General features: G+C 53.9%; 1 protein-coding gene and 1 long non-coding RNA gene across 4 annotated transcripts; one reads left to right on the forward strand and one right to left on the reverse strand.

The window, feature by feature from the left end:
* On the reverse strand, positions 1–21,413 carry NPFFR1 (neuropeptide FF receptor 1). Its single transcript, XM_023240516.2, has 4 exons — positions 20,894–21,413; positions 6,461–6,775; positions 4,823–4,922; positions 1–3,681 (listed from the first exon to the last, which is right to left on the reverse strand). The coding sequence occupies exons 1-4, from the start codon at positions 21,411–21,413 to the stop codon at positions 2,796–2,798; spliced, it is 1,821 nt and encodes a 606-aa protein (XP_023096284.2). The 3' UTR covers positions 1–2,795.
* LOC123380800 lies at positions 21,241–26,729 on the forward strand. 3 transcript variants are annotated; one of them, XR_006586992.1, is made up of 6 exons: positions 21,388–21,525; positions 22,918–23,086; positions 23,466–23,627; positions 23,802–23,969; positions 26,098–26,230; positions 26,357–26,729. It is a non-coding gene; the product is annotated as an uncharacterized LOC123380800 (long non-coding RNA). The 3 variants fall into 3 exon arrangements; XR_006586993.1 differs by lacking the exon at positions 21,388–21,525 and adding an exon at positions 21,241–21,333 and having other exon boundaries at positions 23,466–23,969; XR_006586991.1 differs by having other exon boundaries at positions 23,466–23,969.
* Positions 26,730–27,478: the final 749 nt, after the last annotated feature.

The following is a 27,478-nucleotide window of genomic DNA, read 5'->3' on the forward strand; positions in this document are numbered from 1 at the left end:
TCTCTCTCTCTCTCTCTCAATCTCATAAAAGGGGAGGGGAGGGGAAGGAAAGGGAAGGGAAGAGAAGGGAAGGGAATTCTGACATATGCTACAACAAAGATAACCCCTGAGGACATTACGCTCAGTGAAGTAAGTCAGACACAAAAGTACAAATACTGTTTGATTCCCCTTGCATGAGGTACCCGGAGTCGTCAGATTCACTGATTGACACCGATGTAGAATGGTGGTTACCAGAAGCTGGGAGGAGATGGGGAGTTGTCATTCAATGGGTACGGAGTTACAGTTTGGGATGTTAAGAAAGCTCTGGAAATCCACAGTGGTGACAGTTACACGCCAGTGCGAACGCACTTACGGCCACTGAACTGTACCCTTACAAAAGTGAACAATGGTAAGTTTTATGTTGTGTATATTCTACCACAGACACAAAAAGCAAACATTCCACACATACCCACAAGGCCTCACCCCCTCATGAAAGCATAAAGGCATGCTTGTTGCCATTCAGATCCAATCTCTGAATGGGCTGGCATCGCCTTGGACTGATTTTTAGAGAGGAAAATAACATCAAAATATATGAATTATGCCTACTGTGGTTTCTCTGGCAGGCCCAGCTCTCCAAGCATGGCGTCTTTGGGGGGAACTAAAACAAAGGGGCCTTGGTGGAAAGGTCGGCTGGGGTGAGCGCTCTGATCTCCCCCGGCTGTAAAGGCTGTGATTCTGTGGTTGGGGAGGCCATGCGAACGGAGAAACACCCCAGAGGAGAGACCAGACAGTGTCTCTGGACAGATCCCACCCAGCCACAGGGAGAAGCATTGGGGTCTGAGATGGCCCTTTCTCTGGGCAACTTGTAGAGCCTGGAGACAGAGTTCTTCACAAGAAGCAGCTGGGAACTCGCTGGCCTATGTGACAACACCAAGCACCAGACATGGGGCCCATACGTGCGCTAGTTAACGAGGGACTAGTTAGGGAGTCCTCTCTTAAGCCCTGCATTCATCACCCCCCAGATACCTGGACCTGGGTGGGGTCATGATGGATCTTGGCAGCCTGCTCAGCTTGTGGGTTACGGCTATTGTGCACAGAGCAGCTCGGTCTGGATATTGCAAGAGTAGACACAAGGCAGCCTGAAGGGAGTCTGGCTCCACGAGCGTCCTGGTTCACCGTCAGGCAGAAAACCTCTGTAGAAACTTCGGGTCTCCTCCCCATTTCGCCCCACCCACGTTCCCTGAGAGGCAGAATGCAGCAGGGGCAGAAACCACCAGAAGGCAAATTCCAATCCCCATCCTGCCGCTCCGTGGCCTGTGACCTCGGCCCCCTGCAGCCACAGTTACTTTGTGAAACGGCAGCAACAACATCTGGCACGGGTCAAATGAGACACTGTCAGGGGACAAGCCTAGAGAATGTACTGGACAACTGCTTTGGAGCTTTCTGCCGCTGTGACGTCCAGCGCTTAGGGCGGAGTTAACGGGGTTAAGTCATTGTCCATTACTGAAGCCATCAAGCCTCCGAGCTGCCTCCTCTGGCCTGACCCCCGGAAACATTCGCTTGCTCTGCACTAAAATTCTAGCAACATGGTGTTTTCTATAGAGATGAGGGGGGAAATGCCCAGTTCGCTTCGGATTATGGGGGGCCATGCAGAGATCACCGAGGCGACCCCATTTCCTCCCATCTCCTGGACGAGAAACCTCGTTTCTTCGAGGCGATGCAGGTGTACTGGTGAGAGCTGCAGAGAAGACAAGGGGGCCTCCTGGCCCCCACCCCTTTTCAGAGGACAAGTTATCTGTGCCAGGGGGGTTAGTGTGTGTCCTCCAGGAGGCCCCAAAGGCCACCCCAGCTTTGATGGACCTATCTCCCTTCAGAGCCCCGAGGAAACAGAGAAGCAGGGCCCTGCGAGGGCTTTGTGCTCGCAGCTCCGGTGGGCTGATGTCTTTGCAAAAGCTGCAAGTAGGTCCGGTGCTCTCCCTTCCTCCGATCCACGAATAAATAAACCAAGGCCTCCCTGTGGCCTTGCAGCTGCCTGTCGCCTTGTAAGTTCTTGCCTGGGTGATGGTGGAGAGCCCTCCTGTTTTCTCTGGGTGAGGACCCCGAAGGGCAAGACCCAGAGTGTCTGCAACTGACACTCCTTCTGCAGCTGCCCAGAGGCGATGTCCCCTTGAAGCACTGTGGGGAGAAGAGAAGGGCCCGGAACACCTCTTGGAACAAACAAGACAAACCTACACAGAGTTGCCAGGAGGGGCACAGCAGGTTCTCCTGGAAAGGGTGAGGCTGAGTGGCTTCCGTCATACATAAGGGACTCCAGGACATGGACACAAAGCATCGAATGGACAGAGCAACTTCGCTTTCCCATCCTTCCCAGCTGCGTAAGTAGGATGTACCCATTTCACTGTGCCCTGTCTTCAGGGGCCCTTCTGGAGGCAGCTGGAGATGCCCATACAGGCGCTGGAGTGGGGGCTCCTGTGAGAGTTCCAGCTGAGAGCCCCCGGCTAGGCACGCCTCCTCTCTGGTCCTCAGTTTCGCATCTGGAGAAGCGGAGACCAGAAAACCTAGTCCCAAAGTCTCGCGAGGATTCGGGGAGCCGGGTGTGCGCGGAGCCGCCGCAAGGAAGGGTGCGGTGGAACTTTAGCTCCCGCCCCGCCAGGGGGAAGGCAGTAGAGGAGGTACCGCTAGCTGCCACCGCCTTGTATGTGAGAGCGAGGCGCGAGGCACGGTCTCCCGACTCCACACCCGATTGCGGTCCCGTCCTGGCCTCCCATGTCCCGTCGGGGCCCCCAGGTTCAAGGGCCCGCCCCTCCCCATGCCACTCAGATATCCCACGCTGGTATGGTGAGGGGCAGGTGGGGGCAGCCGGGACGCTCCCCGGCTTGGGCCAAGCCGTGGTGGGCCACCCGGCCACCGCGCAGCGGGAGGCGGCCGGGCCGGGGCGTCCCGCTGCCCCGGCCGGACTCGGAGGGCAGGCCCGAGTCGCTGGGCTGCACCTCCACGGAGACCGGCGCGCGCAGGAGCCCGCCGGGCCGCTCCGAGTAGGCCTCCCTGGGGCTCGCCCACTGCGGCGGGCAGAGGCGGGCGCGGAAGGCGGCCTGGAAGCCGCGGCGGAAGTTCTCGTTGAAGTAGCCGTAGATGATGGGGTTGGCGCTGCTGTTGAAGAAGGCCAGCCAGTGGGCGAAGGGGAAGGCGTAGACGGTGACCAGGTGCAGCTGCGGCTCGCTCAGCTGGCCGTAGTCGATGAGCAGCAGCAGGGCCCAGAGCGGCAGCCAGGACAGCGTGAAGACCAGCGCCACCATGACCAGCATGTGCACCACCCTGGCCCTGCGCCGGGCCCCCGGGCGGCCCTCGGGCACCGCCGCCTCCCCGCCGGCCCGCGCGGGCCCCGAGGCCTTGCAGAGCTTGCGGGCGATGCGCGCGTACATGAGCACGATGAGCGCCAGGGGCGCCAGGTAGATGTGCGAGAAGAGCACGGTGGTGTAGACCCTGCGCATGCCCTTCTCGGGCCAGGCCTCCCAGCACGAGTAGAGCGGGTAGGAGCGGTTGCGGGCGTCCACCATGAAGTGGTGCTCCTCGCGCGTGACGGTCAGCGTGATGGCCGAGGGGCACATGATGAGCAGGGCCAGGGCCCAGATGACCGCGATGGTGACCAGCGCCTTGCGCAGGGTCAGCTTCTCGCGGAAAGGGTGCACGATGCAGCGGAACCTGCGGGGAGGGGGGAAAGAGAGGCGGGCTCGGGACGGGTCCCAGGGGTCCCTGTGCCAGGGGCGAGGGCTGCCCTGGTCGGGGCTGGGGGCTGGGGCGCGTGGGCATGCCACGTGCATCCTCGCACCGCACCCTGGGCAGCTTCCAAGAGCAGCTCCCGCAGTAGATCTAGGTTCGTTTGCAAGCAGGCTGGTTTCTCACCTGAGAGGGAGTCAGCTCCCCGCTGAGTAGTCAAGGAACAAAGGCAAGGAGGACGGGAGGGGGGACGGAACTGCCTGCAGTGGGAAACAATCCTGTCTGTGCACTTGGGGTGGGGGGCGGGGGGTTAAACTGATTAGCTGGCAGCTAGCAAAGTGATCAGCCTGCACATTCTGTCCTTGAGTAGGCTGATTAGGTAGGTGCATCAAAGAACACTTTTAGCTGTTTACGGATTCTCCAGAAAACCTTGGGCGTTCAGGTGTGGAGTCTACGTGACAGGCTGTCCCCATGTCATCTTGGCCAGTGTCCTTGCCTGCCTCCCGTGCTCTGGGCAAAAGTGCCCAGATGAACCCTTAGTGCAAGGGCTCACTGAGGTGGAGGAGGGGAGAAGGACCTGTTGCATGCATTTGGGTTTTATTGCTTGCAAAGCTTCCTTGGCCCCTGGCTCCATTCTGTTCGCGGGGCCCATGCTTATCAGAGACTCTGATGGAATCTGAGGCTGAAAGAGACCAGAAGTAGCTTCTGGTAGTGTGGACATGGGGAAGTGGTAAGGCCTGGGCAGCCAGGGAACAGCAAGGGGGGCGTGGAGGGGGAGTGAAGAAGCAGGAACACACTGAGCCCCCCGCCCTCGGAAACTGGCTTTCCTGGCTCATTCTCATGAGTGGCAGGAGTCACGGCTTAGGAAATGAGGCCTGCCCTCAAGCTCTCATAGGACCCAGGAATCCCTATTAAACCTCGGCAGGAGCTGCCTCCAGGCCTTCCAGAAGGAGCTGGAATTCTCTGCAGGTCCCCCCAGTATAAAGGGCAGACAGCCCCACAACCCTTCCCTTTATGGCTCACGATTCAGCCCCAGGCTTCTGGTCAGCCCAACCATGGAGACAGAGGCTCTTCCTAGTGCCGGGCCTCTGTCAGCCGGGGAGAACCCAGCCGGGAACCCTCTCACCTTTCCACAGCAATGGCCACCAGCGTGAACACGGAAGCCGACACGGACATGCCCTGCACCAAGCCGCTCATCTTGCACGTGGCGTTGTCAAAGGGCCACCCTGCAATGACAGAGCCCATGACAGAGCGAGTGCCTCACCCACAAAAAGCCGGACACCTTGGGCCATTTAGACCAGTCCTCACGGTGGCTCGGATCTTTCCTCCATGTCCTGGTGGTGGTGATTATCCTCTCATCTGCTTACACACTTCCAGAAATGAGGAACTGACCAGTCCGAACAGTCCAAACTACCATGGCCAGTTCTCACCATTAGAGAGGCAATCTTTTTTTCTTTTCTTTTCTTTCTTTCTTTCTTTTTTTTTTTTTTTTTTTTTTTTTTTTGAGCACGCGAGAGAATTCTAAGCAGGCTCCACACTGAATGGGTCATTCCAACAATTTTTAAAATTGAGGCACGTGAAAAGGACTGGAAGACACCACCTTACCCAGCTAGTGACTTTACCTTATCACTGTTCTTGCTGCTTGTGTGTGCCTGTATGTGTGTGCACCTGTACCTGTGTGTGCGTGCGTGCATGCGCGCGGGTCTAGGTGTGCCGGGAAGGAGAAGGGTGAGCAGTTTATGTTCAGCAGCTGTGAAAGAACTCGAGATCCAGCAGTGAGTGAAGGGCCCACCAGGCTGAGCCAGCGCAGCTGAGGGGAAATTGTTTGCCCTGGCTCTACTACTCGGGTCCTGAAACCTATAGAAACACAGGCTGTGATTCCCCAAGTCGGGTCAGTCACTGGTAAGCCCCTGGATGGGGCTTTTCAAGCTCTGGATCTGGACTCAGGAGCCCCGAGCTCAGGGCCTACGAGCTCAGATCTCTAGATGTCTCCCTGGCCCTGGAAACTAGTCCTTCCCCATGTAGAGTCTCAGGGTGTGTGGAGCCTAATTCTGAAACAAGACAGGCAAATCACGTGGGAGAGAGTAGACAACAGTGTGATCCCTCCGACATTTGGAAGATGGACAGGTAGGAATTGAGAGGTTTGGTGGTCTAGTTCTGCCTGAATCACTTCTAACAAGTCACTGCTAAATGGCCAGCCCGTCTCTACTTGGACACTTCCATTGACAGGCAGTTCACTACCTGTCGGACAGAACTCTCTTTCGTTGGAGAACAACTCAAATAAGTGGGGATTATTAGGTTCTTATTCAGAGGAAACCTGCCCCCCTACGACTTCTTCCCACTGGTTCTAGTCCTGCCCAGGGGAGCTACAGTAACACTGGTTAGAAATATGGGCGTGAGGCCACGGGACTTGACACTTAGCTGGGTAACAACACACATGTCCCTTAATCACCCTGGGCATCAATTTCCCCGTCCCCAAAATTAGGATTTTGTGGGACGCTCATTGGATTGCTCATTGGATTGCTCTAAGGATTCATGCATAACTCATTGGATTGCTCTAAGGATTCATGAAGGTAATGCAGGAAGAGTAGGTCATACAATGCCTGGAACAAAGAGAATAATTAATTCACTGTTATTTCTAACCGAATCCCTCAGCCACAAGACTGTCTTAAGTTTGAGGCAATGACATCTTGGCCAAGAGACCGAGCCAACCACGCTTCCGGGGGCGGAGGGGACCCTCACTGCCTCTGCTGCCTCCACTCACCAGTGATGAGGTTGTCCACGAGAGTGGTGGGCATACAGAAGATGCCCACCAGCAGGTCGCTGACAGCCAGGTTGAGGATGAACATGTTGGTGACGGTGCGCATGTGCCGGTTCGTGAGCACGATGAAGCAGACCAGGGCGTTGCCCACCATGCACAGGAGGAAGATGAGCACATAGGCCACAATGAACATAGCTGCCACCGGTGAGGAGTGCTGGTAGTAGGAGGAGAAGGTGAGGTTTGCAGCCAGGGTGGCCTTGGCATTACTCCCATTCTGACTTGGGGGCCAGCTGCTGTTGGGAGGCTGGGCGGGCTCCCCTAGAAGCAAAGGAGCATACAGGTCAGGAGCCTTGGCAAAGAAGGGCTGACTGACTCCTTGCCATTGGGTGCGACCCTTCCGTGCTCCCAATCCCGACCATGCCCTACCGCGCCCGATCGTGTGTTCAACTCCAGTTGCAACCAGATACACTTTCGACCCACAGCACCCAAACCCTCATCTCATGCCCCCACCTTGTCTCGTCCACAGCTCACTTCCCGATGTTGGCTCTCCTCCACTCCCATCCAACTCCCCCGCCTCTGCCCCATCTGGGCTCCATCCTTCTTAGCCCCGCTGTCTGCCCCAGAGGCTGACCTCTAAGGACTACATCGGCCAGATTCCCTTGCCCTCTGGTGTCCGACCAGGTTCGGCCAATGGGGAGCGCTGAAGGAGATTGAAGGACTGGAGAAGACAGAAGGCAGGCTACTCATCTCCCGACCCCCTCCATGCCTGGCCCAGTTCTGCCTGTGGGGCTGTCTTTACGGATACAGCTCCTACAGGTGGCCCTCTTCCATGGCTCTAGCTCTTTGAGGGCCACAGTGACACTATTTTCTCTCCTTGCACTGACAGCTCCCTGGGATCGCCGGTCCTGGGTGCTCGTCCATCCCTGCTGGTTCTCTGACCTCCCCTCCCACCCCCCCTAAACTCCCCCTATTAACCTCTTCTGATAAACACTTTCTGAGTCAACCGCCTGTTTTCTCCTGGGACCCTGACTATTATACCCTCGGAATCTCTGTTGTCCCTCCGCATCGCCTCTACAGAACTTTAGCTGGGAAAGGCAAGAAGGCAGTAGACAAAGGGACAGTGAAAGAGGACTCTGAACCAGGGTAAGAGCAAAGGCACACATTAAATTTACCAGAAGACCACGCAAAGCCAAGGCTACCCTGCCTCCTTCACTCTGTCCCATCGTGGTAGCAGCTGCTTCACTGGCACAGCGTCCAACAAAGCACTTGCATATTATTTTATCGAACCCTCCCAATCACCCCACGAGGTAAACATGTTAGGTATTAGCCCCATTTGAAATGGGAGAACTGAGATCAGAGGGGTTCTGTGACATTCTCAAGGTGGCTCAGGCGTATGCAGCAGAGGTGGTCCTTCTCTGTGTGTCTCTGAGTCAGTTTCAGGCTTTGGCGTGTGCTTCCCAGCCACCTTTGGGAAGGAGCAGTTCGGTGTCCAACCACAGCTCCTCTGGGAAGCCATTAGATGTGGTGACTCATGATGTTGTCTCATAAACTCTCCTCCTGCCTTCCTCTGGGACTGAACGTGGTCTGTTCCAGGGGACGAAGAGTCTTTGGGGAGTCTTCTGTCACATCCAGAGCTCAGCCACTAGCCTGGAGACCCAACGGAGGCTTGGGATCTGGAGGCTAGAGACGCTTAAGGGCCAGTGAGCTGGCGTGACCAGGGCTGGAGGGACCAGCAGGTGTATCAGGGGCACTCAGGGTGGGGGTGGGGGTGGAGACGCTGCAAACCTCAGGTGCACGATGAGAGGAGGAGCTGATACCCCCTGCTGAGGCATTCCAGGGCGTCCAGTTGCACCCAAACATCTTTATTTTAATATGGAAGATGTCAGACATGCACAAGAGAGAACATTATAGTGAGTGCACACAAGAGCGTATAGCTCAGGGAACCATTACAAGGGAGTAGAGTATAAGGAACTGCTATGTGTACATCCTCCACCTCCGACAATGGGCAACTCAAGGCTAATCTTGTTTCACCCATAGCCCCACCTCTCTTTGGAATATCACATCACTTCCTTACATCCACCAACATTTCCAGTTTGTATTGCTAAAAAGTAGGACTAAAAAAAAAAAAAACAACAACAACCCACATAACCACAGTGTCATTATGATACCTAACAAAATTGACCGTTATGTCTAATATTATCAGTTACCCAGCATCCAGTACTCAAATTCCCTGATTGTTACATACTCTTTTTTAACATTGTTTGTTTGCTGCAATCCGTACACCCAACACGGGGCTCGAACTCACGACCCGGATATCAAGAGTTGCATGCTCTTCTGACGGAGCCCTCTAGGCACCCCTGTTATGTGCTTTTTAAAATCGTTGGTTTGCTCGAGTGAAGATCCAAACAAGATTTCTGTTACCTGTTATTATGCGACAAACCACCCCAAAGTTTAGTGGTGTGGCACTGGAGCTTGGCAATCTGGGTGGCCCTTCTGCATGTTCTCTGGGGATCACCCATACAGCTGTGGTCACCTGATGGGTTGACCAGAGCTGGGAGGCCCAAGATGGCCTCCCTCACGTGGCTGGTGGTTAGTGCCAGCTCTTGGCTGGGGTGTCTTCATTCTCCCCCACGTGCTCTGTCATCCTCCAGGAGGCTAGATGGGGCTTCTTTACAGCTTGGTGGCCATAGGCTTCCGAGCCAGCAAGAGGAGACGCTACAGACTTCTTAAGACCTAGGCTCCAGAATTTTCACGTCATTATTTCTGCCACCATCAGTTGGCCAACGCATGTCACAGAGTCAGCCCAGATTCAAGCTGCAGGAGAAATGGTTTCTACCACTCAGTAGGAGGGACGGTAATGTGACGTTGCAAATGTGATTCATTAAGGTCCATCACTGTAAACTCGACCGCCACCTCCACGTTGCATTTGGTTGACATGGCGGTGAATCTCTTTTAGTTTCTAGGTTCTCCCTCTGCCTCTCTCCCCCTACACTTTGTCACATAATTGAGTGAGCCGTTGGTAGAATTTCTCGCAGACTGGGTTTTGCTGAGTGCTCCCTTGTGATGTCATTTTTACATGTTTTACTCTGTCCGCTGTATTTCCTGTAATTGACAATTAGATCTGAGGGCTCAATCAGATTGTGCCTCGTGGGCTTTTTTTGGGAAGGCAGCTATGCTCACCACTAAACCACCAACGCACACTTGTGGTCTCTTTGTTAATGCCAAGCTTGACCAGTGGACTCCAATGCATCATCCCGATGCCTCCACTGTCGGGTCCCATCCGCTTTTCAGCAATATTTTCGGCAGGAGCCACTAAAGATTATCGCGGAACCCTCAGTGTCTTTCAGATAAGATCCAAAGTCTTTACTTGGCCTCCCAAACGCTCTGCGGTCTGATTTCCTGTTGCCATCTCTGACCTCGCTTCCCTGCCACATCCCCCTTTGCCCACTATGCTTTGTCGCTCCTGCCTCCCCCCCACCTTCTTTAGCCCTCGGCTTAAAGGCCGTCTTCTCCGAGAAGCCCGACCCGATCACTCTGTTTCAGGCAGGTGCCCCCCCCCCCCATTTATCTTCTCTCGTAGCATCTTATTTATTTTCCTCCATCTGTCAATATTTGATTTGTTTTCACGTTTATTGGGTTTTCCCCCCACCCTTGGAAGCCAGTTAGTAGCCATAGCCCCAGCATCTCTGCTGTGCCTGTCCATAGTAAATGGTTCAATAAATGCCTGTTGAATGAATAAATATTTGTATGAGGGGAAAAGGAAAGAAAGGTGGATTCTGACACCAGGTGATAGGGTCCTGCTATAAGCTGGCATTGCTCGTGTCGGAGGGCCTTCACAAGCTCCTCTGGAAGGAACCCCCATCCCAGTGTCTGTTGGGAGCCTCTCCAGGCAGCTCACCCCTCCGGAGCACCAGGTCAGCTCTGAACCAGTCCCCATGACTCGAAGAAATCCGTGGATGTGCATGGATAGACTCCAGGCTGTCTGCCCTCTGCCCTTCCCTCGGCCTCAGAAAACTGCTAAGTGAGCTCATATTCTGCAGTCTGTCCCTGGGAGGCGCCCGGGAGCGACCTGCCCATCTCTAGACCCTTGGCGGAGCCGGGCGTCCGTCTCTACCATCCGGGCAGCTTCCAGCATTGCAAGATGATCCTTTCTCGAAGAGGAAGGATTCCTGACAACTTCCCTGGGTTGAGGAGCAGCCAGGCCTCCCACCCCAGCTGAGCCAGGCCAGCAGCCAGAGACCTCATTAGCACCCTGGACTACTCCTTTCTGGGATCTGCCCAGCGCCCTTGTGGATACATTAAAGCCTGTGAAAATCTCTTCCGCTGAGCCCAATTAAAGCATTCCCCTACTGGGGGAGCTTCCTGGAGGTCTCAGGATATAATAAGGGTTGCCTCCAAGGCATTCTGATAATCGCAGAGAGCAAGCCCAGGGCCAGAGAGAAGATGGGGGTAAGCTGGTGCTCCCTGTGGGGTCCCAGCCAGCAGCGTCAGCATTAGCTTGGAACTCGTTAGAAATGCAAATTCTCAGGCCTCACCTCTGATCTAGGGAGCCAGAAACCCTGGGGACGAGAAGCCCAGCTGTTTTAACACATTCCCCCAGGCGATTCCGATGCAGTCTAGTCTGAGAACCACAGATTTAAAGGACTTGGACCAAAGACCCTGGAGATAGTGGACACACACAGACTGGAAAGTCCCAGCCCTCCTCCCCGCCTTCTTCCCGGTGACTTCAGGCAATAGGCTGGATATTTGTGTCTCCTCAAAATTCACAAGCTGAAGCCTAATCCCCAATGTGATGAGATCTGGAGATGGAGCCTTTGGGGTGTGATTAGATCACGCTGGACAGCCGTCACGAATGGAATTAGTGACTTGTAAAGAGACCCCAGCGAGCTCCCTCCTCCCTTCCAGCATGTGAGGACACAGCGGAAAGACGGCTGTCCGGGAACCAAGAGGCGGGCCCTCACCAGACACCGAATCTGCACCTTGACCTTAGACTTCCTTGCCTCCAGAACGGAGAGATGGCTTTCTGGGGTTTCTCAGCGCCCCGCCCTGTGGTATTTTGTTACAGCAGCCCCGAAGGACGGGAACACCGCCTCACCCCTGTGGGGACTCAGCATTACCATCTTGAAAATCGAGACACACGACGCCTGGCTATGACCTTGCGTAGGTCACGTCACCACCCTGGGAACCAGAGTTCTCTCTGGTGAAATGGAGGTAAGCTCACGCGTCCCAAAAGGAGGTGTGGTGAGTCCATAAGATAACGAGTAAAAGGACCTGGGCGCACTGCTGTGCACATGGCTCACCCCACGCCTTAGCTCCGTAATCGGTAGTGTTGACAATGGGAAGTTACACAGTGGATGTGAGGACGAGATCCTCATAATCTTCTTGGTCTGGGCCACCCCGCAAAGCCTGAGAGATGTGTGAGGGAGCAAACACCACCACAACGAATGCCTTGAGCACAGAACCAGGCTGGGTATTCGTTTCCCTGAGTCCACAGCAGTCCCCTCTAGGAACGCCATCGTGGTCGCCACCTGCCGATCCGTCCTGGCACCGCGTGGGAGCTTCGTCCCTCACTGGAGACCTGGGGCTCCCCATCCAACAGCCCTTCCTGAGACCCTCCTGAGTGAACATGACCCGGGCCAGGAGGCTCTGGGGACCTGCTGAAGAATACGACACAAAACGGCACAAATGGCTGCTGAACACATGAGACGGAGAGTTGAAATTCGTTTGTGATCAAAGAAGTGCGGTTTTAAAGAACACCCTTTTCATCAGGCAGGATGGTGGGGAAGAAAAGTGCTCGGTGATGGCCAGAGAGTGGCTGAGGGTCGGTGGGGGGAGGGGGAGGGCACACAGCAGCTCAACCTTCACCGTGGGGCACATCCATCCGGCACCCTGCAGAGGACTTGCTCCAGGATCCGGCCAGTTTCAGCTCTAGGGACTTATCCTAGGGAACAAGATCTAATGGTGTGGGGGGAAATAGTGACCACGGGTTGTAGCAGCTACAAAATAATATCTATGACAAATCTGCATTCCGTGTAAAAAAAGTGTGCATGTGTGTGTGTGCGAATGACAAAAAAAAAAAAAATAGTGTTTGTCCACAGGGATGTTTCAAGTGCTTTTTATTTTCCTTTTCACTAACTTGCAGTTTGACCTTTGCAATCAGGAAGAAGCTCTGATTTTTAAATGTGATTTTAAACCGATTACACCTGTGGTTCTAACCTCTGACTCAAATCAAAATCACCTGGCTTTTAACACTCCCGCACTGCCTCCGAATGAATCAGAATCTCTGGGAACGGGGTCCAAGCCCTGGCGTTTTTCTTAAAAAGCTCCCCTGGTGATTTTTCACGTGTTACGAATTTGCGAACCATTGACGTTCATCACGGTCCGCACTTTCAAGGCGCTTACAGTCAGTGCGTAACACTGTGGGATTCACCAAACTCTTTGAGATCCTGGTGCATTTGAATTCATGTCACAGATGCTCTCCTAGTGCTTTGTCCTGACATGCCAAGAAATGATCCCTGTCCCGATAGAACTCACCGTCTTTGAAAGCTCCGGAAGTGCCCTCGATCATCCACACACTTTCAGGGGAGTGGTGGGCGTGTGGGGCTGTGGCTCACCTTGCACCCCTTACCCCTTCTCGTCTTGGGGAGTAAGCCCTCTCTGCGTGAAACCTTAGAGGGACTGTCAGTCGGGTGTCTGCACTCGCCCCTGGCCAACGGATGGCCAATCAGACCTTTTCTGCTTTGGAGTTGACTCTGGATCCTGATAACACAGCTTCTCCTTCTGTTGGATGAACTAGCCCCACTCTTCCAATGCGTTCCCATTGTTGATTAAGTTAGCCAGAGACCGTTCCTGTTGCTTGTAGCTCAACGTCTTGACTAATACGAGGACATCAAAGTTGATCATCTTTGAGCCTCCTTGGAATCTGTGGAGTCCAGGTGCAAAACCCCAGGAACAGTTGGAAGGGGTAGGGACAGAGCCCCAAGGTTCCTGCTCTCCAGATTAGATATCAGCCCTCCGTATGCTTCCTCTACCAGGCCATGCCATCTTCCATGAAGTCTTTGCCGGTGCAGACGGGAGAGGACACTGACCCGGGAGTCTGAAAACATGGCTTTGAGAATTGGCCCAGGGGTGGTCACTCCAAAACTTGCCTGGAAGAGGGGCTCGTGGAGATGTGTGTGGGAATTTGATTTGAAGGCGAAGCTTGGGAACTTCTCTTAAAGCTGCTTTTGCCCAGTTTTTACAAGGGGGTATGTTTAGTTTGGGGATGTTTGAGGACCGCTGATGGGGGAGCTTAATCCTGTATACCACCCCTTGGTACGCCTCTGTGGACTGGGGGGACCCACTTCACTTCCCTGTGTTCTCCGTGGCTTTCAAAGGTAGATGGCCTGGGCTTCTTGGACTCCCGACCTCAGGGGGTTGTTCCCAGGTTCAGTAAGATATCAGAGTAAATGCTAAAGGGTTTCACAGACCTAAGGGCTGCGTCTTGACTATATCAGCTATCTGGCAGGCAGCTGCAGGGGACCAAGGGGTTATAGCGAGGTCCCAGTTGATTTGGGTTTGTTCCCAAGGAGACCAGCCTGGGCAAGCCCTGTGTTGGGGCCGCACAGGAGGTGAAGGGTGGGTGTGTCAGGCGATCACTGCTGAGGAAGGAGGCTTCCTGAGACCTGTGACCTCATTTCTGTCCCTCCTGGCAGCTGAGCTAAAGCCCACCACATCCCAGGCACCCACTGCAGCAACACAGATCTTGCAAGTCTGTCCCTTCTCTTTAAAAAAAACATTTTTTTTAAACATTTATTCATTTTTGAGAGTGAGAGAGACAGAGCATGAGCAGGGGAGGGGCCGAGAGAGAGGAAGACACAGAACTGGAAGCAGGCTCCAGGCTCCGAGCTGTCAGCACAGAGCCCGACGCGGGGCTCAAACTCACAGACCGCGAGATCATGACCTGAGCCAAAGTTGGACGCTCAACCGACTGAGCCACCCAGGCGCCCCAAGTCTGGCTCCTTCTTGGTGAGTAAGAGCAGGTAGGCCTCCCAAGAATCCTTTGGGTTGGCAAAGGCCAAGGTTGAGGGCTGAAGGGTTTCTGCAGCAGCTGAAGGAGCCAAACCAGCCTCTTTTTGCACTTTCCCTTCTACTCTGGAATCCTTTCATCTCCCCTCACTTCCTCCTGGAGCCCTCCAGATTTCTCTGTTTTACTCATTCAAAAGCTAGATTCTGGAAAGAAGGTTCTGATGCAAATCGTTTACCTCTCGGTGAAAATTGACAACACTGAGCTGCTCTTTACTCACATATTAAGCCTATCCTCCCAGCTCATTTAAAGGAATTTCAGACCTTAGAATATAAGGGTAGAAGGAATTTACAGGGAGAGCAGAAAGGGAAGGGACTTTCCTCTCTCTCGCTCTGGGTAAGGCTAAGCGTATGGCCAGGAGCATCCTTTCCGGGTTCTCTTGATTTCTTCCCCAGGGTCTACCTGTAGCACTGGTCACATTCAGTTTCCTCTTCAGCTATGTGCAGAAATGTTTTTTCTTCCACGAAGCTAGAAACGCCTTAGGGGCAGAAACAATGCCTGTTCCATCTCAGAAAGATCCCCACTATCAGGCACAGGGCACAGAACATGCAGACAATTAATAAATGGTGGCAATTAATATAGGTCCTGAAGGCTATCAATTTTCCTCTAAGCACTGCTTTAGCTATATTCCATTGGCTCTGATATATACCGTTTCCATTACTGTCGAACTACTTTTGATACAGCATCGAGCTCTCTCTGACAAGGGAAGAACTGTTCATCGCACAGATAGGAAATCAAAGCTCAGAAGCAGAGACATGCTCTTGGAGCAAAGGAGGCAGTTTTGCTTGGCTCGAGGATTCAGAGTCCATCAAGGAAGCCAGGTGACCCAGGCTGAGCCTGAGCCCCTGGTTCTGGTTCTGCCACCTGCAATCATTTTCTCCTCTTCTCTTGGTATCATCCGGCCACCTGTTAAGATCTCCAGTGTCCCTTTGCAGCAACTGGGGATCTTGGATCCAAGGGGTCCCTGCCTTCCCCAGGCTACACCTGCAAAGCCGACACGATGCAGGCGTCATCTGAAACCTTTCCTGAAGAAACAGGCACACGAGTGGCCGGACCCAGACCCGGTCTACCCTGAGCTCAATCGAGAAGTAATGGAAGGTGAACGCTTAACTCCCTTGGTTTCCATTCGTCCCCCACCAGTACTTCCCAACCAGGCATCACCACCTGAAGCTTCAGCATCCCTGTCCCAAGATCCTTATGTGCTCTCTCTAGCACGATCTTCTTTCAGGAATAATCCTGATGAATTGGTTCACACAGATGAGGAAATGACTCAGAACAGCTTCAAGTGCAGTGTCTCTTTTCGGTGTTTGCATTTCAAAGGGAGTCAAACCTTAAATCAGAAAAAAAAAAAAAGCTCCAATGGTTCAATTTTAGTTACTAAAGAGAGAGTGGCAAAAGGTTTTTGAGGAGAGACTGAATTTAATTATTTTGCATTTGGATCCTAAGTCGATCTGGTAGAAATTAGCGGTGTTTGTGAGTTCCACTCTCTGTGCTACAGTTCCCTCATTTCTAAGGCCAGGGTTGAGCACCTGCTCACCCAGGCCTCTCCTGGCTCTAATACCCTGGGGTCTTTGCAGTGGAATGGCCACACAATGATTGGAGCAGAAGTACTCACTGGTAGGAGCAGGACAGACTGCCGTCAGACAGACCCTGGCTCCCGGGAGAAACAGACAGGCATCCGCCTGGCCTCTGCCTCCCAGCAGCAGCTGAGACCCCCTCCCATTCCCCACTCCTCACAAGCCAGGAAGGTGCCAAGGGTCATCAGCACGAAGCCGGATAGCCGGTCTCCATGGAGGCCGCAGCCCCAGGTGTCCCCAGAATCTGGGCCGTTTGTGCAGAAGCCAGCAGACCTGCTTTAGCTCAAGCCAGGGCAAGCGGCAGCCCCTGAGCGCAATTTTATCGTCTGTTAAACGGAGGTGACGCGGTCTCCCTGCCCACTTCCCCGGCGGGATGAGCCGCTCCAAGGCGGTGAAGTGTTTTTGCAAAAACGCACAGGGCACGATGCCTCTGGCAGCGTTTCCAGGGGGCCTGGAAAAGCAGAAGCCACCTGGACAAGACGTTTCTGTGTCCTGCACTGGAGGCAGATGAGCTGGCTGACTCGTCTCCTCTCTCCAGTGACCTTCTTCCGCTGCCTGGGCCGCTTCTCCACAGTACTCCCACCTCCGGCCACTGGACGCGTACCTCCTCCCAGCCCCGAGGGCCTCCCTCGGCCACACAGCTCCCGGGCCAGGCGGCAGCTGTGGAGGCTGCCACGGGTGCCAAGGAAGCCACTAGACGGCGGCTGGGCTGGAAGTGGGGGTGGGGAATAGGTCTGATTTGCTGTGCTCCGCTGACTTAGAGCACGGAACACCACGGCCAAGGCCAGTGGGAAGTCTGATGGGGGTTACTGCCCGGCTGGGCCCCAGCAAGTCTACAGGAGGCTCAGCAGACGGCGGCGTCCATCTGTAGGCCCTGGGAGAAGGTTTCTGAACCTCAGAGACCCCTCCAGGCCATATTTTTGGTCCAGCCACCCAAGAATTCCCCCTTCAGGCTCCCATCAGCACTCCCTCGTCCAAGCTGGATAATGAGATGTGGTGAGGAGCTAGCTTCTAGGCCAGCTCTGAGTGCTAGAAAGTTCTTCCTGATGGTTGAGTGGAATCATCTTAATGTAACTTGCCTCCACCTGTCCGAGTTCCGATCCCTGGGGCCACATGGAACGAGAGTGAGCCCCTGTCCCCAGGATCACCCCCCTCTCCCTACCTTTGTCCCACCAGAACAACCAGGGGCTCTTCAGGGAAAGGGGTTCTAGGTCCATCTTACTGACGGTCCGCTTTATTCTGTCCAGTAATTGTCCTCAGGAGTACAAGCCAGGGCTCCCTCATTGTAAATGGACACAGTTGACTTTTTGGACTGAAATTTAGGACTTTGCATTTCACTTACATTTACATTTCATTTTCTTGGTTTCGATCTGCATGTTGAGATACCCTTAAATCTTCAGTCTGTTGCCATGTGGGTTTTGTGGTCCTTATCCAAAGATTTGATAAGGATGCCTTTCAATTTCCCTCTCTCTAAATTGCTTAATGTCAGGTCCAAGTGGGAGCCCGAGGGACCCTTATGTTGCACTGAAGCCTTTAATGAAAGCCCTGTCATCAGTCCTCCAGCCCCTTCCCACATCTTTCCATCAGTTTCCAGGGCCCTCACGAAAGATCTTTGCTGTGTCCTGCCGAAATGCTGCAATTCACCTTTGTTCCAGTCTGAAGGAAGAAATTTGGGGGGCACCTGGGTGGGTGAGTCGGTTGAGCAACCGACTTCGGCTCAGGTCATGATCTCACGGTGTGTGAGTTCGAGCCGCGCACGCGGGGCTCGAACCCACAGACCGTGAGATCATGACCTGAGCCGAAGCCAGAGGCTCAACTGATCGAGCCCCCCCAGCCCCCCCCCCCCAGTCCAATTTGCTTTTAAAGAACACTAATATTGGGCTATTCACGAGTACTACATTATTTTCCTTCTTCTTGAAAAAAAAAAAAACACGTTTTTTTTTTTTTTAGAAAACAATGATGCGCTTCTTATAAACCAGCCCTGAGCACTAACTACCAAAGAAGAGAGTGAACATCACTGAAATCGCACACACAGAGATAACCCCGCGGCCAATGTGTCCGTGACGCCTCTTGCTGGACCCCTTCAGCCTGAAGGTCCAGCTGTGGTGGACCGTTCCTGGCACCTCCCGCACCTCACCAAGCCTGCACCCGAGGGTGTCTCTGCTCTGCTTCCTTTGAAGCCAAGAACAGGAACCTTCTAGGAGTGCAGGAGTAGAACCAGTGGAAAGGAGCAAACAGCACCAGCTTCCCATCTCACGTGGGGGAAATCTTGGCCGCTCTCTGCACGTTCCCCAGAGGGTCCCGAGAGGGACAGAGCCCTCAGGTGCCCGCAGCTAAACCCACCTCGTTCATGCACCCATTTCTTGTCTTTTCTCCCTCCCCCACCCTGCTCTCTCTTTTTTTTTTTAATTTTTTTTTAACATTTATTTATTTTTGAGAAACAGAGGCAAAGCGTGAGCGGGTGAGGGGCAGAGAGAGAAGGAGACACAGAATCTGAAGCAGGCTCCAGGCTCTGAGCAAGCATTCAGCACAGAGCCTGATGCAGGGCTCAAACCCACGAACTGTGAGATCATGACCTGAGCCGAAGTCAGACGCTCAACCGACTGAGGCACCCAGGCGCCCCCCGCCACTCTGCTCTCTTGACGTCCGCTTTTAAGCATCAGAGAAACTCCCCGTACCTGAGCCCTTGGCTTAGGGTACACTTTCAGAAGCGGGGGAATCCAAACGAAGATGTTAGCGACCATCTCTTTGCAGACATTCTACATACATCGTCAATAACAAGCCTACGTAATTTTGCGTAAAGGGGATCGTACTCTACGTGGGTTCTGAAACCTACTTTTATGAAATTACTCACAGTGGGCAGGGAACATACTTTCATGCCTGTAAATACAATCCTCAATGCAGTTCTTAATGTCTACATGCTATGCCACGGCAGATGTGTTTCATCATTTAATTTACTTAATTATGGGCCTCTAGATGGTCTCCCGTTTTGCACTGCGATGAAAATGCTCATGCATATATCTTTGCAAGTGTTCAGGACGGCATCGTTTGACAAAATTCTGAGATCTTCAGAATTGCTTCATTGTTTCCTAAGTTTTCTCTACGTGTTTGATGATCTATTTCGGCATTTTCATAGAAGCCAGTATTAATCTTAGCAGGGGAGAGATTTCTTTTCTTTTTTTAAAAATCTCCCTTTCCTTCCTTTTTTGAAAATCAGGACAGGTGCCCGTCTTCAGTTTTCTCGCATTTTTTTCATCCTTTGTAATTTCTTTTAAGGCAATGATTACATCTGCCTCCACGTCCCTGGGATGTCACTTGTCTGGGCTTCGATGCCTTCTTCCCATCACCTGTCTTGGGCTTCAATTTCCTCCTTCTGCTCTTTATTCTATCATTTGGAGTAAAATTGCCTGTGCCCTGCTCTGCCTGCCCTCCCTTGTGCGTTAAGCTTGTATCACCTATCTCGAGCCCTGAGCCGAATTCCTTATTATCCTTACTCAGCCTTCGAAAGCTCTTTGCTCTGCCTTTGTTAATTTCCCCGGGCTTCTCTTCACTCGACCTTTGCTGTTTTGCTAACACTGTGCTTGCGGATCCTGCCAACCTTCCAGATTCATCTTGGGTTATGCCTTCCTCACCGCATCTTTGTGTGTGTGCGCTTTTCAAACCCTGCAAGTGCAGCGGCGCAAGACATTCTGTGAAACTCTCTCTTCTTTCTTGCCTGCAGTCCAATCATTTCCTTGGAATTTCAAGGTTTTATGATCTCTTGAAGTAGCCTCTCTTACCGGTATGAATTTGTTCAACGCGTCTTGCCTTATTTCACCCTTACACCCACCCTGTGAAGCCGGCTAAATGTAAGTTTCTCCCTTCAACAGATGGGTAAAGGGGCGCCTGGGTGGCTCAGTCGGTTACGTGGCCGACTGCGGCTCAGGTCATGATCTCACGGTCCGTGAGTTCGAGCCCTGCGTCGGGCTCTGTGCTGACAGCTCGGAGCCTGGAGCCTGTTTCAGATTCTGTGTCTCCCTCTCTCTGACCCTCCCCTGTTCATGCTCTGTCTCTCCCTGTCTCAAAAATAAATAAAATGTTAAAAAAAAAAAAAAAAACAGATGGGTAACCAGTGACCCAGAGAGGTTTAGGCACCACCCCAAAGACACCCAGCAAACCAGCGGACCAGTCCTCAGTCCTCTAGGCTCTTAGTCTAAATATGGTTTCCCTTGCCCACCGTGGCTGAGATGGGGCTCTGGACCCCCACTCGGTAAGGTTGGAGCAAGCAGTTTTCTACCAGGGACTTATCCTTCAGAGTCCTGCGGGTCAGGTCCATAAATCCACCTTTCTTCTAGAAAGAAAAATTCTCTCTGCATGGAAGAAGTCTCGTCTAGAATTCCATCGCCACCCCCCTCCCCCCACTAGTCCCACTCCTTCTAGCCAGCAAAGTCGGTGGGTGACAATTCCACTGAGGTCAATAGCTGAGCTCACCTGGTTTCAAATGACCCCCTGCCCACGCAGGAGGCAGGGTGCATGCACACACCACAGAGAGGCACCAGATCTCTTTCTCCCACCCTGTCTCTCTGTCTCTGTCTCTGGCACACACATACACGCACACACAGTACGGAGCACTCTAGGTCTTTCTCTCTCCCTCTCTCAGTGTCTTTCTGCTGCTGTCACACGCACATTGTCACAGTGCCTGGCTCTGGACAGCTGTCAGTGATCAGATACCCCAGCCCCTTTGCCCTCCCTTGGCTCGCTGCTCCTGAGTCAGTACCTGAGCCCACCCTCAGCCCCAGCTCCGGGCTCACTCACCCTCCATGCTGCCCACTCCTGCCGGCTCTGGGGAGAGGGCACAGCGGGCCCCTCGGACCTGGCAGGGCAGGGGGGAAGTCTCCGGGCGCTGGGTTGGTCGGCCTGCCCGCGCCCCTACCTCTGAGCTCAGCGGATCGAGTCCGGGGCCGGGAGGAAGCGGGCAGGGGGCGTGCGCCCGCAGGGTCCCGCTCCCGCTCAGGGCCCAGAGTGAGCCCGGCAGGGGTCGGGCTCCCGCGCAGCGCTGCTGCCTGCCCCGCTCTGCAGCCTGCAGCCCGCTGCCCCTCGCCTCCCGAGGCTGGAGCGAGGGAGGGGGCCAGCGCGCGGCGCCGTCGCCATGGCAACCCGCACGCCTGTGCCCGCCGCAGCGCCCCCTGCCCGCTGTGCGCCGGGCCCGCCTCGTGTACGAGGCCGTCTCCGCAGGGACCCAGCGCCCCTCCAAAGTAGGGGACACTCCCCACCGCCTACTGCAGCTCTGCCAGCGACGTCCACTAACTCTGTACCTCTCTCCGGTGCCACACATCCCGGCCCCCGGCCCCGCACCTCCTCTTTATCCCACCCCAGCCTGACCCCTAGTCACCCACCCTAGTGTCCAGGACCTTGGGGCCCCGCTGAGAAGGGGATGAGAGGCAGCTGTGAGTACACAGGAGCGCCAAAGGAGGGAGGTGGGGGCTCGCCATCAGCTCTGAGCTCTGCGAGGAGAGTGGGGACAATGTGTCTCTTAGATGGCCACTGACTTTGGAATCAGGGAGCCCAGGCATTCACCGCTTTCCCCCGGGACAAGTTTCTAAGACCGCACCCTAGTTTCCGTTTCTGCGTTTGTGAAATGGTTTCTAGGGGAGTACGTGAGATGTCAAAGTTTCTGCCCAGCACCTAGTAGGTGTCCAATAAATGGTCCCTTGAGCAGGATGGGAGCGCCCTCCCGTTATCCGAGCCCTCATCCTCCCCCAGTAGTCACCGCCATAGACTTTTGTCACATGAACGAAGATCCTGGTTTCCAGGCAGATGAGAGTGAATGGCCCATTCCTTCCTGTATTGGGGGTGGGGCGGGGTGGGGGTGGGGTCTATATCCGGGGTTTTGAGGAAAGGGTTGGAACCCAGCTCCTTCCTAGCCTCCCTCCAGCTCCTCCTCTGCCCTGAGTGGCTGTCCGAGTCTCAGGGCTGGAAGGCCTTAGAGGCCACTGGGTCTAACCCCGCCCTGGGGCAGGTGTCTGGAGCCTCAAATCACCCTCTCTTTGCCCGGGATAGATGGCCCTTAGAGAAAAGGGGGGATGGAGAGCACTCTCTCGAGGCCGCCCTGCCGCAGGCTTAACATCTGATTTTCTTTGGGCTTTTTTTTTTTTTTCCTGTGGCTTGCCTCAGGCTTATCTGTTAAATGGGACAAATAATAGTACTTATCTCCTAAAGCCGTGTTGAAGATGAATGGAGTTACTCTATGTGACGCACTTGAAATAGTGCCTGGCACATATAAGTGCTCCATAAATCTTACTCATATCATTACCGTCTTGAGTAATGATCACATCACATCCACCTTCCAAGGGACGTGCTCACCGTTCTTGGAGTCCCTCTGACTGTGACAGGTCCTATCAAGCCGCCTTGATCAACGTGGAGGTCAGGGCACCGCTGTAACATCTGCATAGCCTGGCATTGCCATTCACTGTAGGTGTGACTTCGGGGAAAGTCATATACCCTCTCTGTGCCTCAGTTTCCCCTGTTCTACAAAATAGGGATAATAACAGTACCCACCATACAGTCAAGCACTTACAACCGTGCCTGGAACATAGCAGGTGCTCAATAAATAGGAGCTGAATTAATTTGGGCACTAGGCTTTGACTAAAAGCCCACTTTTTCACTCCCGCCCCCCTTCTTCCCCTTTTCCCTGCCTTTCACTTTTCCTCAGCAGCCACATCGTTCTAGGGCATTCACTTAGGCTTGAGGCCAAGTTCGCACACTCCCCATCTTTTTTTATTTGAATGGTTCTGGATCACAAAGCCTCTTTTTTCTTCCTTCTGCCTCCTGTTCTACAGACTTCCTTCTTCCACCTTTGCACGATGCCTAAGTACACGAACACGCCCAAGCACCACCCACAACGATCTCAGTGGGTCCAGCCTCTGAGGGGCAGGGAGGGCAATGCCGTGGATAGAAAGACCTGCGTGTGAATTCTTCCTCCACCATTTATTACCCGTGTGACCCAGGGTAAGTCATTTAAGCCGTCTAACCTCCTCTTCCCCGTCTGCACAACGAGATTTATGATCCTCTTGTCAAGGCTGCTGTGGGATTAGAAGTCAGGTGCCCATAATATGGTGCCCTTCCTTATCCCCAAAGCTATGGGTAGAAGCCAAACAGATAGACTGGGTAAAGATCTTTCCATGCAGATTAAAAAAAAAAAAAGTGCCCCCTTTCACTCCCCTCCTTATCCCAAAGGGGCTCCCAGGAAACCCGAGGCACCTCAACGTTCTGGTTTAGGTCATGCCTTTCTCCCAGGTTCACCTGACCGCAGGGCTGGGGTCCTTCCCAATCCTGAACCTCGGATCCAGAGCCCTTTAATCAAGGCACCATTGCTCCTGTTTTGCAGGTGAAGCCACTGCATTAGTCGATGCCTTACCCCACACTGCACAGCTGGACAGTGGCTAAAAGAGAAAGAACCCTCTTCTGGACTCCTTGGGCATTGGCCCTGCCACCCCCACCCCAGCCTCGAGGGTCTTGGCCCTCTGACAGCATCTGAGAAACTATGGGTGTAATCATCCAGGGCACAGAAGCGATCTCTGTCCATCTTGAGGGGGTCTGCCCTTCAGGGCTTCCTTCTCTGCCCATTCTGGCCAAGCTCTTGGCCTGGCCCCTCATCCTCAGGGGGGCTGCTCCCCATCCCGACCCACCCCCATCAGCTGTAATGCAAGGAATCTTTTCACAGAAAGCCCCACTGTCCTGGAAACAGATTTCCACCTGAAGAGCTGGGAACCAGGAGGTGGCAGGAGGGCAGGGAGATTGAGAAGGTCCTTGACAGGAGAAGAGCCTTCTGTACCGAAGAATCAATGTGGACACCTGCTTGGAGAAGGGTCTCAAGGGAGCAGGGGAGGAGGTAGAGGGGGGTCTTCTTAGAATCAAGCTTTCTGGGGGGGGGCAGTGAGGGAGGTCAAAGGAGACAATATCATGTCTGAAGGACCGCCTTTCTCCTTGGAGGTTTGTTTTCTCTATTTTTCAAATTTATTTTAAATTTTTTTAAAATTTTTTTTTCAATGTTTTTTATTTATTTTTGGGACAGAGAGAGACAGAGCATGAACGGGGGAGGGGCAGAGAGAAAGGGAGACACAGAATTGGAAACAGGCTCTAGGCTCCGAGCCATCAGCCCAGAGCCTGACGCGGGGCTCGAACTCACGGACCGCGAGATCGTGACCTGGCTGAAGTCGGACGCCCAACCGACTGCGCCACCCAGGCGCCCCTCAAATTTATTTTAGACAGAGAGAGCATGTAAGTGGGGGAAAGGGACAGAGGGAGATGGTGGGCGGGGGTAGAGAGAGAGGGGGAGAATCTTAAGCAGGCTCCACTCTCAGCACAGAGCCCAATGTGGGGCTCGATCCCACGACCTTCGGATCATGACCTGAGCCCAAATCAAGAGTCAGATGCTCAACTGACCGAGCCACCCGGGCGCCCCAGGCCTTGGAGGTTTAGTGTCTTGGTCACAGGCCTTGGGTGGGTACGGATGGAATGCACAGGCCCAGGCCGGCCCCTCACATGAACTCCTTCTCCGCTCAGCCGGATTGGAGGTGTGTTTTGAGCTGCCTGAGAGAGTTGATAGGAGCCTGGGGAGAGGTTGGCATGAAGCTACAGGGTGCCCTGTGGGAAATCCTGGGCGGTGGGTAAGCCAAGCATCTCTGATGGGAGACCCAGGCTCTCTTTCCCAGCCTGGAAATGAAAACGCACTTGGCCTTTAGGGCAAGGAAGGCCGATGGCACAGCCATCATTTTGAAAAGGTTCAAATCCACAGGGAAGGGGTAGGGGTCTCAGCCTGGTGGCAATACGGTCCCTGGGAAGCAGACCCCAGCACGCTGCTGGGGTTTCCAGCATCTATTTGGTGGTCGTGGAGGGGGTTAGGGGAGGAGGGACTATGCCCTTGAAGGACGAGGCCAGGGGAGCTGCAGAGAGGCTGGGGTCTAGACCGAGGTGGGGGCCCTTTCTGGGAGCCCGGATGTGCCCCTCCTTCTCCCCGGTCAGCCTCTGAGGAGCGCTTCCTTCAGAATGCTTTCAAATGCTGATTAGTGAGCTCTCCCTAAGGAAGGAGGTCCGAGTTGTTATCTGCATTTATAAATGACGAGTGAAGGCTCTAATGGCTGACTCACTCCCACAGCTGGGCTACAGCAGCATAGCCCTGGAGGAGAGGCGGGGAGTGCGAGGCAGACAAGCTCCCCCAACCGCAGGCCCCAGGGAGGGCCCCAGAAAGAACCCAAGGCAGGAGCCAGGAAGCCTGTGCATTTGTTAGGGTTCTGCCCCTAGCTCCCTGCTCAGTCTTGGGCAAGCCTCTCCACGTGCCCTTTGGAACACTCCCTCTGGAACTCGGTGTCCCCATCTAGATAATGGGAGAGGTTGGGGCACGGGGGTGGCTAGTGGGCTAGTGGGCTCTTGATTTCGGCTCAGGTCACGATCTCACGGTTGGTGAGATCGAGCCCAGCACAGGGTTCTGTGCTGACAGCGCGGAGCCTGCTTGGGATTCTCTCTTTCTCTCTGCCTCTCTCAAAAATAAATGAATAAAAACAAAATGAGAGAGGTTTGGACCAGAAGAACTTTCTTACTCTGACAGTTACCTTCTCCTCTGGAGAAGGTAAGTCTCTTCTTACCTTCTGGAGGGTAAGTCTCTTCTGGGGAGAGAAGAAGTCTCTCTCTGGAAGAGAAGTCTCTTCTGGAAGAAGTCTCTTCTGGAAGAGGGGCGGGGTGGGCTCCTGCACCCTGGGCGGTGGCCGTGCAGGCTTCTGGCTCAAAGAGGGGTTCAGGTCAAGTTCCACAGTGTCAGGAAGAACACGTTTGGCAAAGGTTGAAGCTTCTTGGGGAAGGCGGGCAGCTTTCTGGAGGCCGCCCAGGGGCCTCCTCCAGGTGGGGGTGGGGGGCGCTTTTGTAAACCATTTCCTGGGCTCTGGACGACAATTCTAAGAAACTTCGACCGTGTTCGAAAGGCTTGGGTTTGCATGCCAGTTATTCTGTCTGACCTTGGCCAGGATCCCGGGCTCCTCCAGTCCTCGGTGTCTTCATCTAGAAAATGGAAACACAAAAAGTAGCGATCTCCTACGTCGTTGGGGGGACTAAGGGGGGAAAGAAATGGAAAGCACTTGGCAAAGTCACAGACTCGTGGTAAGCTGTTAGTGTGCGTTTTTATTTTGCTTTTTTCACCTCCTCTGTTTTTTGTTTTTTTGTTTTTTTTAATTTTTTGGTGTTGTTTCTTTGTTTGTTTTTTTTACTCTGTTCCTTTTCTTGCAGTGCCGGTTTTCCTTTCCCTCAAGGTTTGGATCCTTTAACGGAAACACAGAGCTGGTGATCTGCCTGGGCCGGGGAACAGTCACACCCTCCCAGGGGGATCTGTCATTAGGAAAAGTTACCAAACCTCGAGACGAGGCCAAGACAGAAAGTGCACGCTCGAAGTGCTGTTCAACAGGCTTGCCCACGTGAACGTACCACGGTGGTTTGTTAGTTGCCGTTAGCGAAGGGCACGGGCTCTTAAGAAGTTACCAGTGGGGGCGCCTCGGTGGCGCAGTCGGTTAAGCGCCCGACTTCAGCCAGGTCACGATCTCGCGGTCCGGGAGTTCGAGCCCCGCGTCGGGCTCTGGGCTGATGGCTCGGAGCCTGGAGCCTGTTTCCGGTTCTGTGTCTCCCTCTCTCTCTGCCCCTCCCCCGTTCATGCTCTGTCTCTCTCTGTCCCAAAAATAAATAAACGTTGAAAAAAAAAAAAAAAAAAAAAAGAAGTTACCAGTGAACTTGTGGATTTGTTTTACAGCAGGAAGGAACGTCGGCCCCGGCTGACCATTTCTTGCCCCAGCTGTTTCTTCCGTAAAGAGCCACAGAAACTCCAGTCCAAGTGCTCTGGGAACAGGCTTTATCATCTTATGGATTCCCTCATCAGTTAATAAAACTGAATGAGATCTTTGGCACGTGTTCACGCTATTATAAGACACGTGTCTTTAGCTTCTGAAAATTACACTTGGGCGCTGCGGGCCACAGGGACTTTGATGTGGCGAGACTGCGCCTCAGCCGGCGAAAGCCAGGCTCTCAAACTTCAGGGGGTCCGCGGACCACATGAGCGTCTCGTTAAAATGCGACTCGGACTCAGAAGTTCTGGGGAGGGACCAGGCCTCTGGAGTTCCGACACGTCCCCAGGTGCTGTCGATCCTGCCCGCTCAAGGACTACTCTTTGAGCGGCAAGGGCCCGGGCAACCTCTCAGGGAGGCTCTCTAGGGAACCCCCCTTCGCCATCCTGACAGGGGCCGGAATAAGATCGATCACAGGGAGAGCCTAAACATAAGCAGTGGTCTCATAGTGGCGGGACTTTAGGCACAGTGGCAGGCTGTTGTGGGGGGTGCTAGGGGACTGCCCATGCGGCCTGTG

Source organism: Felis catus, chromosome D2, assembly GCF_018350175.1.
Source record: "Felis catus isolate Fca126 chromosome D2, F.catus_Fca126_mat1.0, whole genome shotgun sequence".
Taxonomy (NCBI): Eukaryota; Metazoa; Chordata; class Mammalia; order Carnivora; family Felidae; genus Felis; species Felis catus.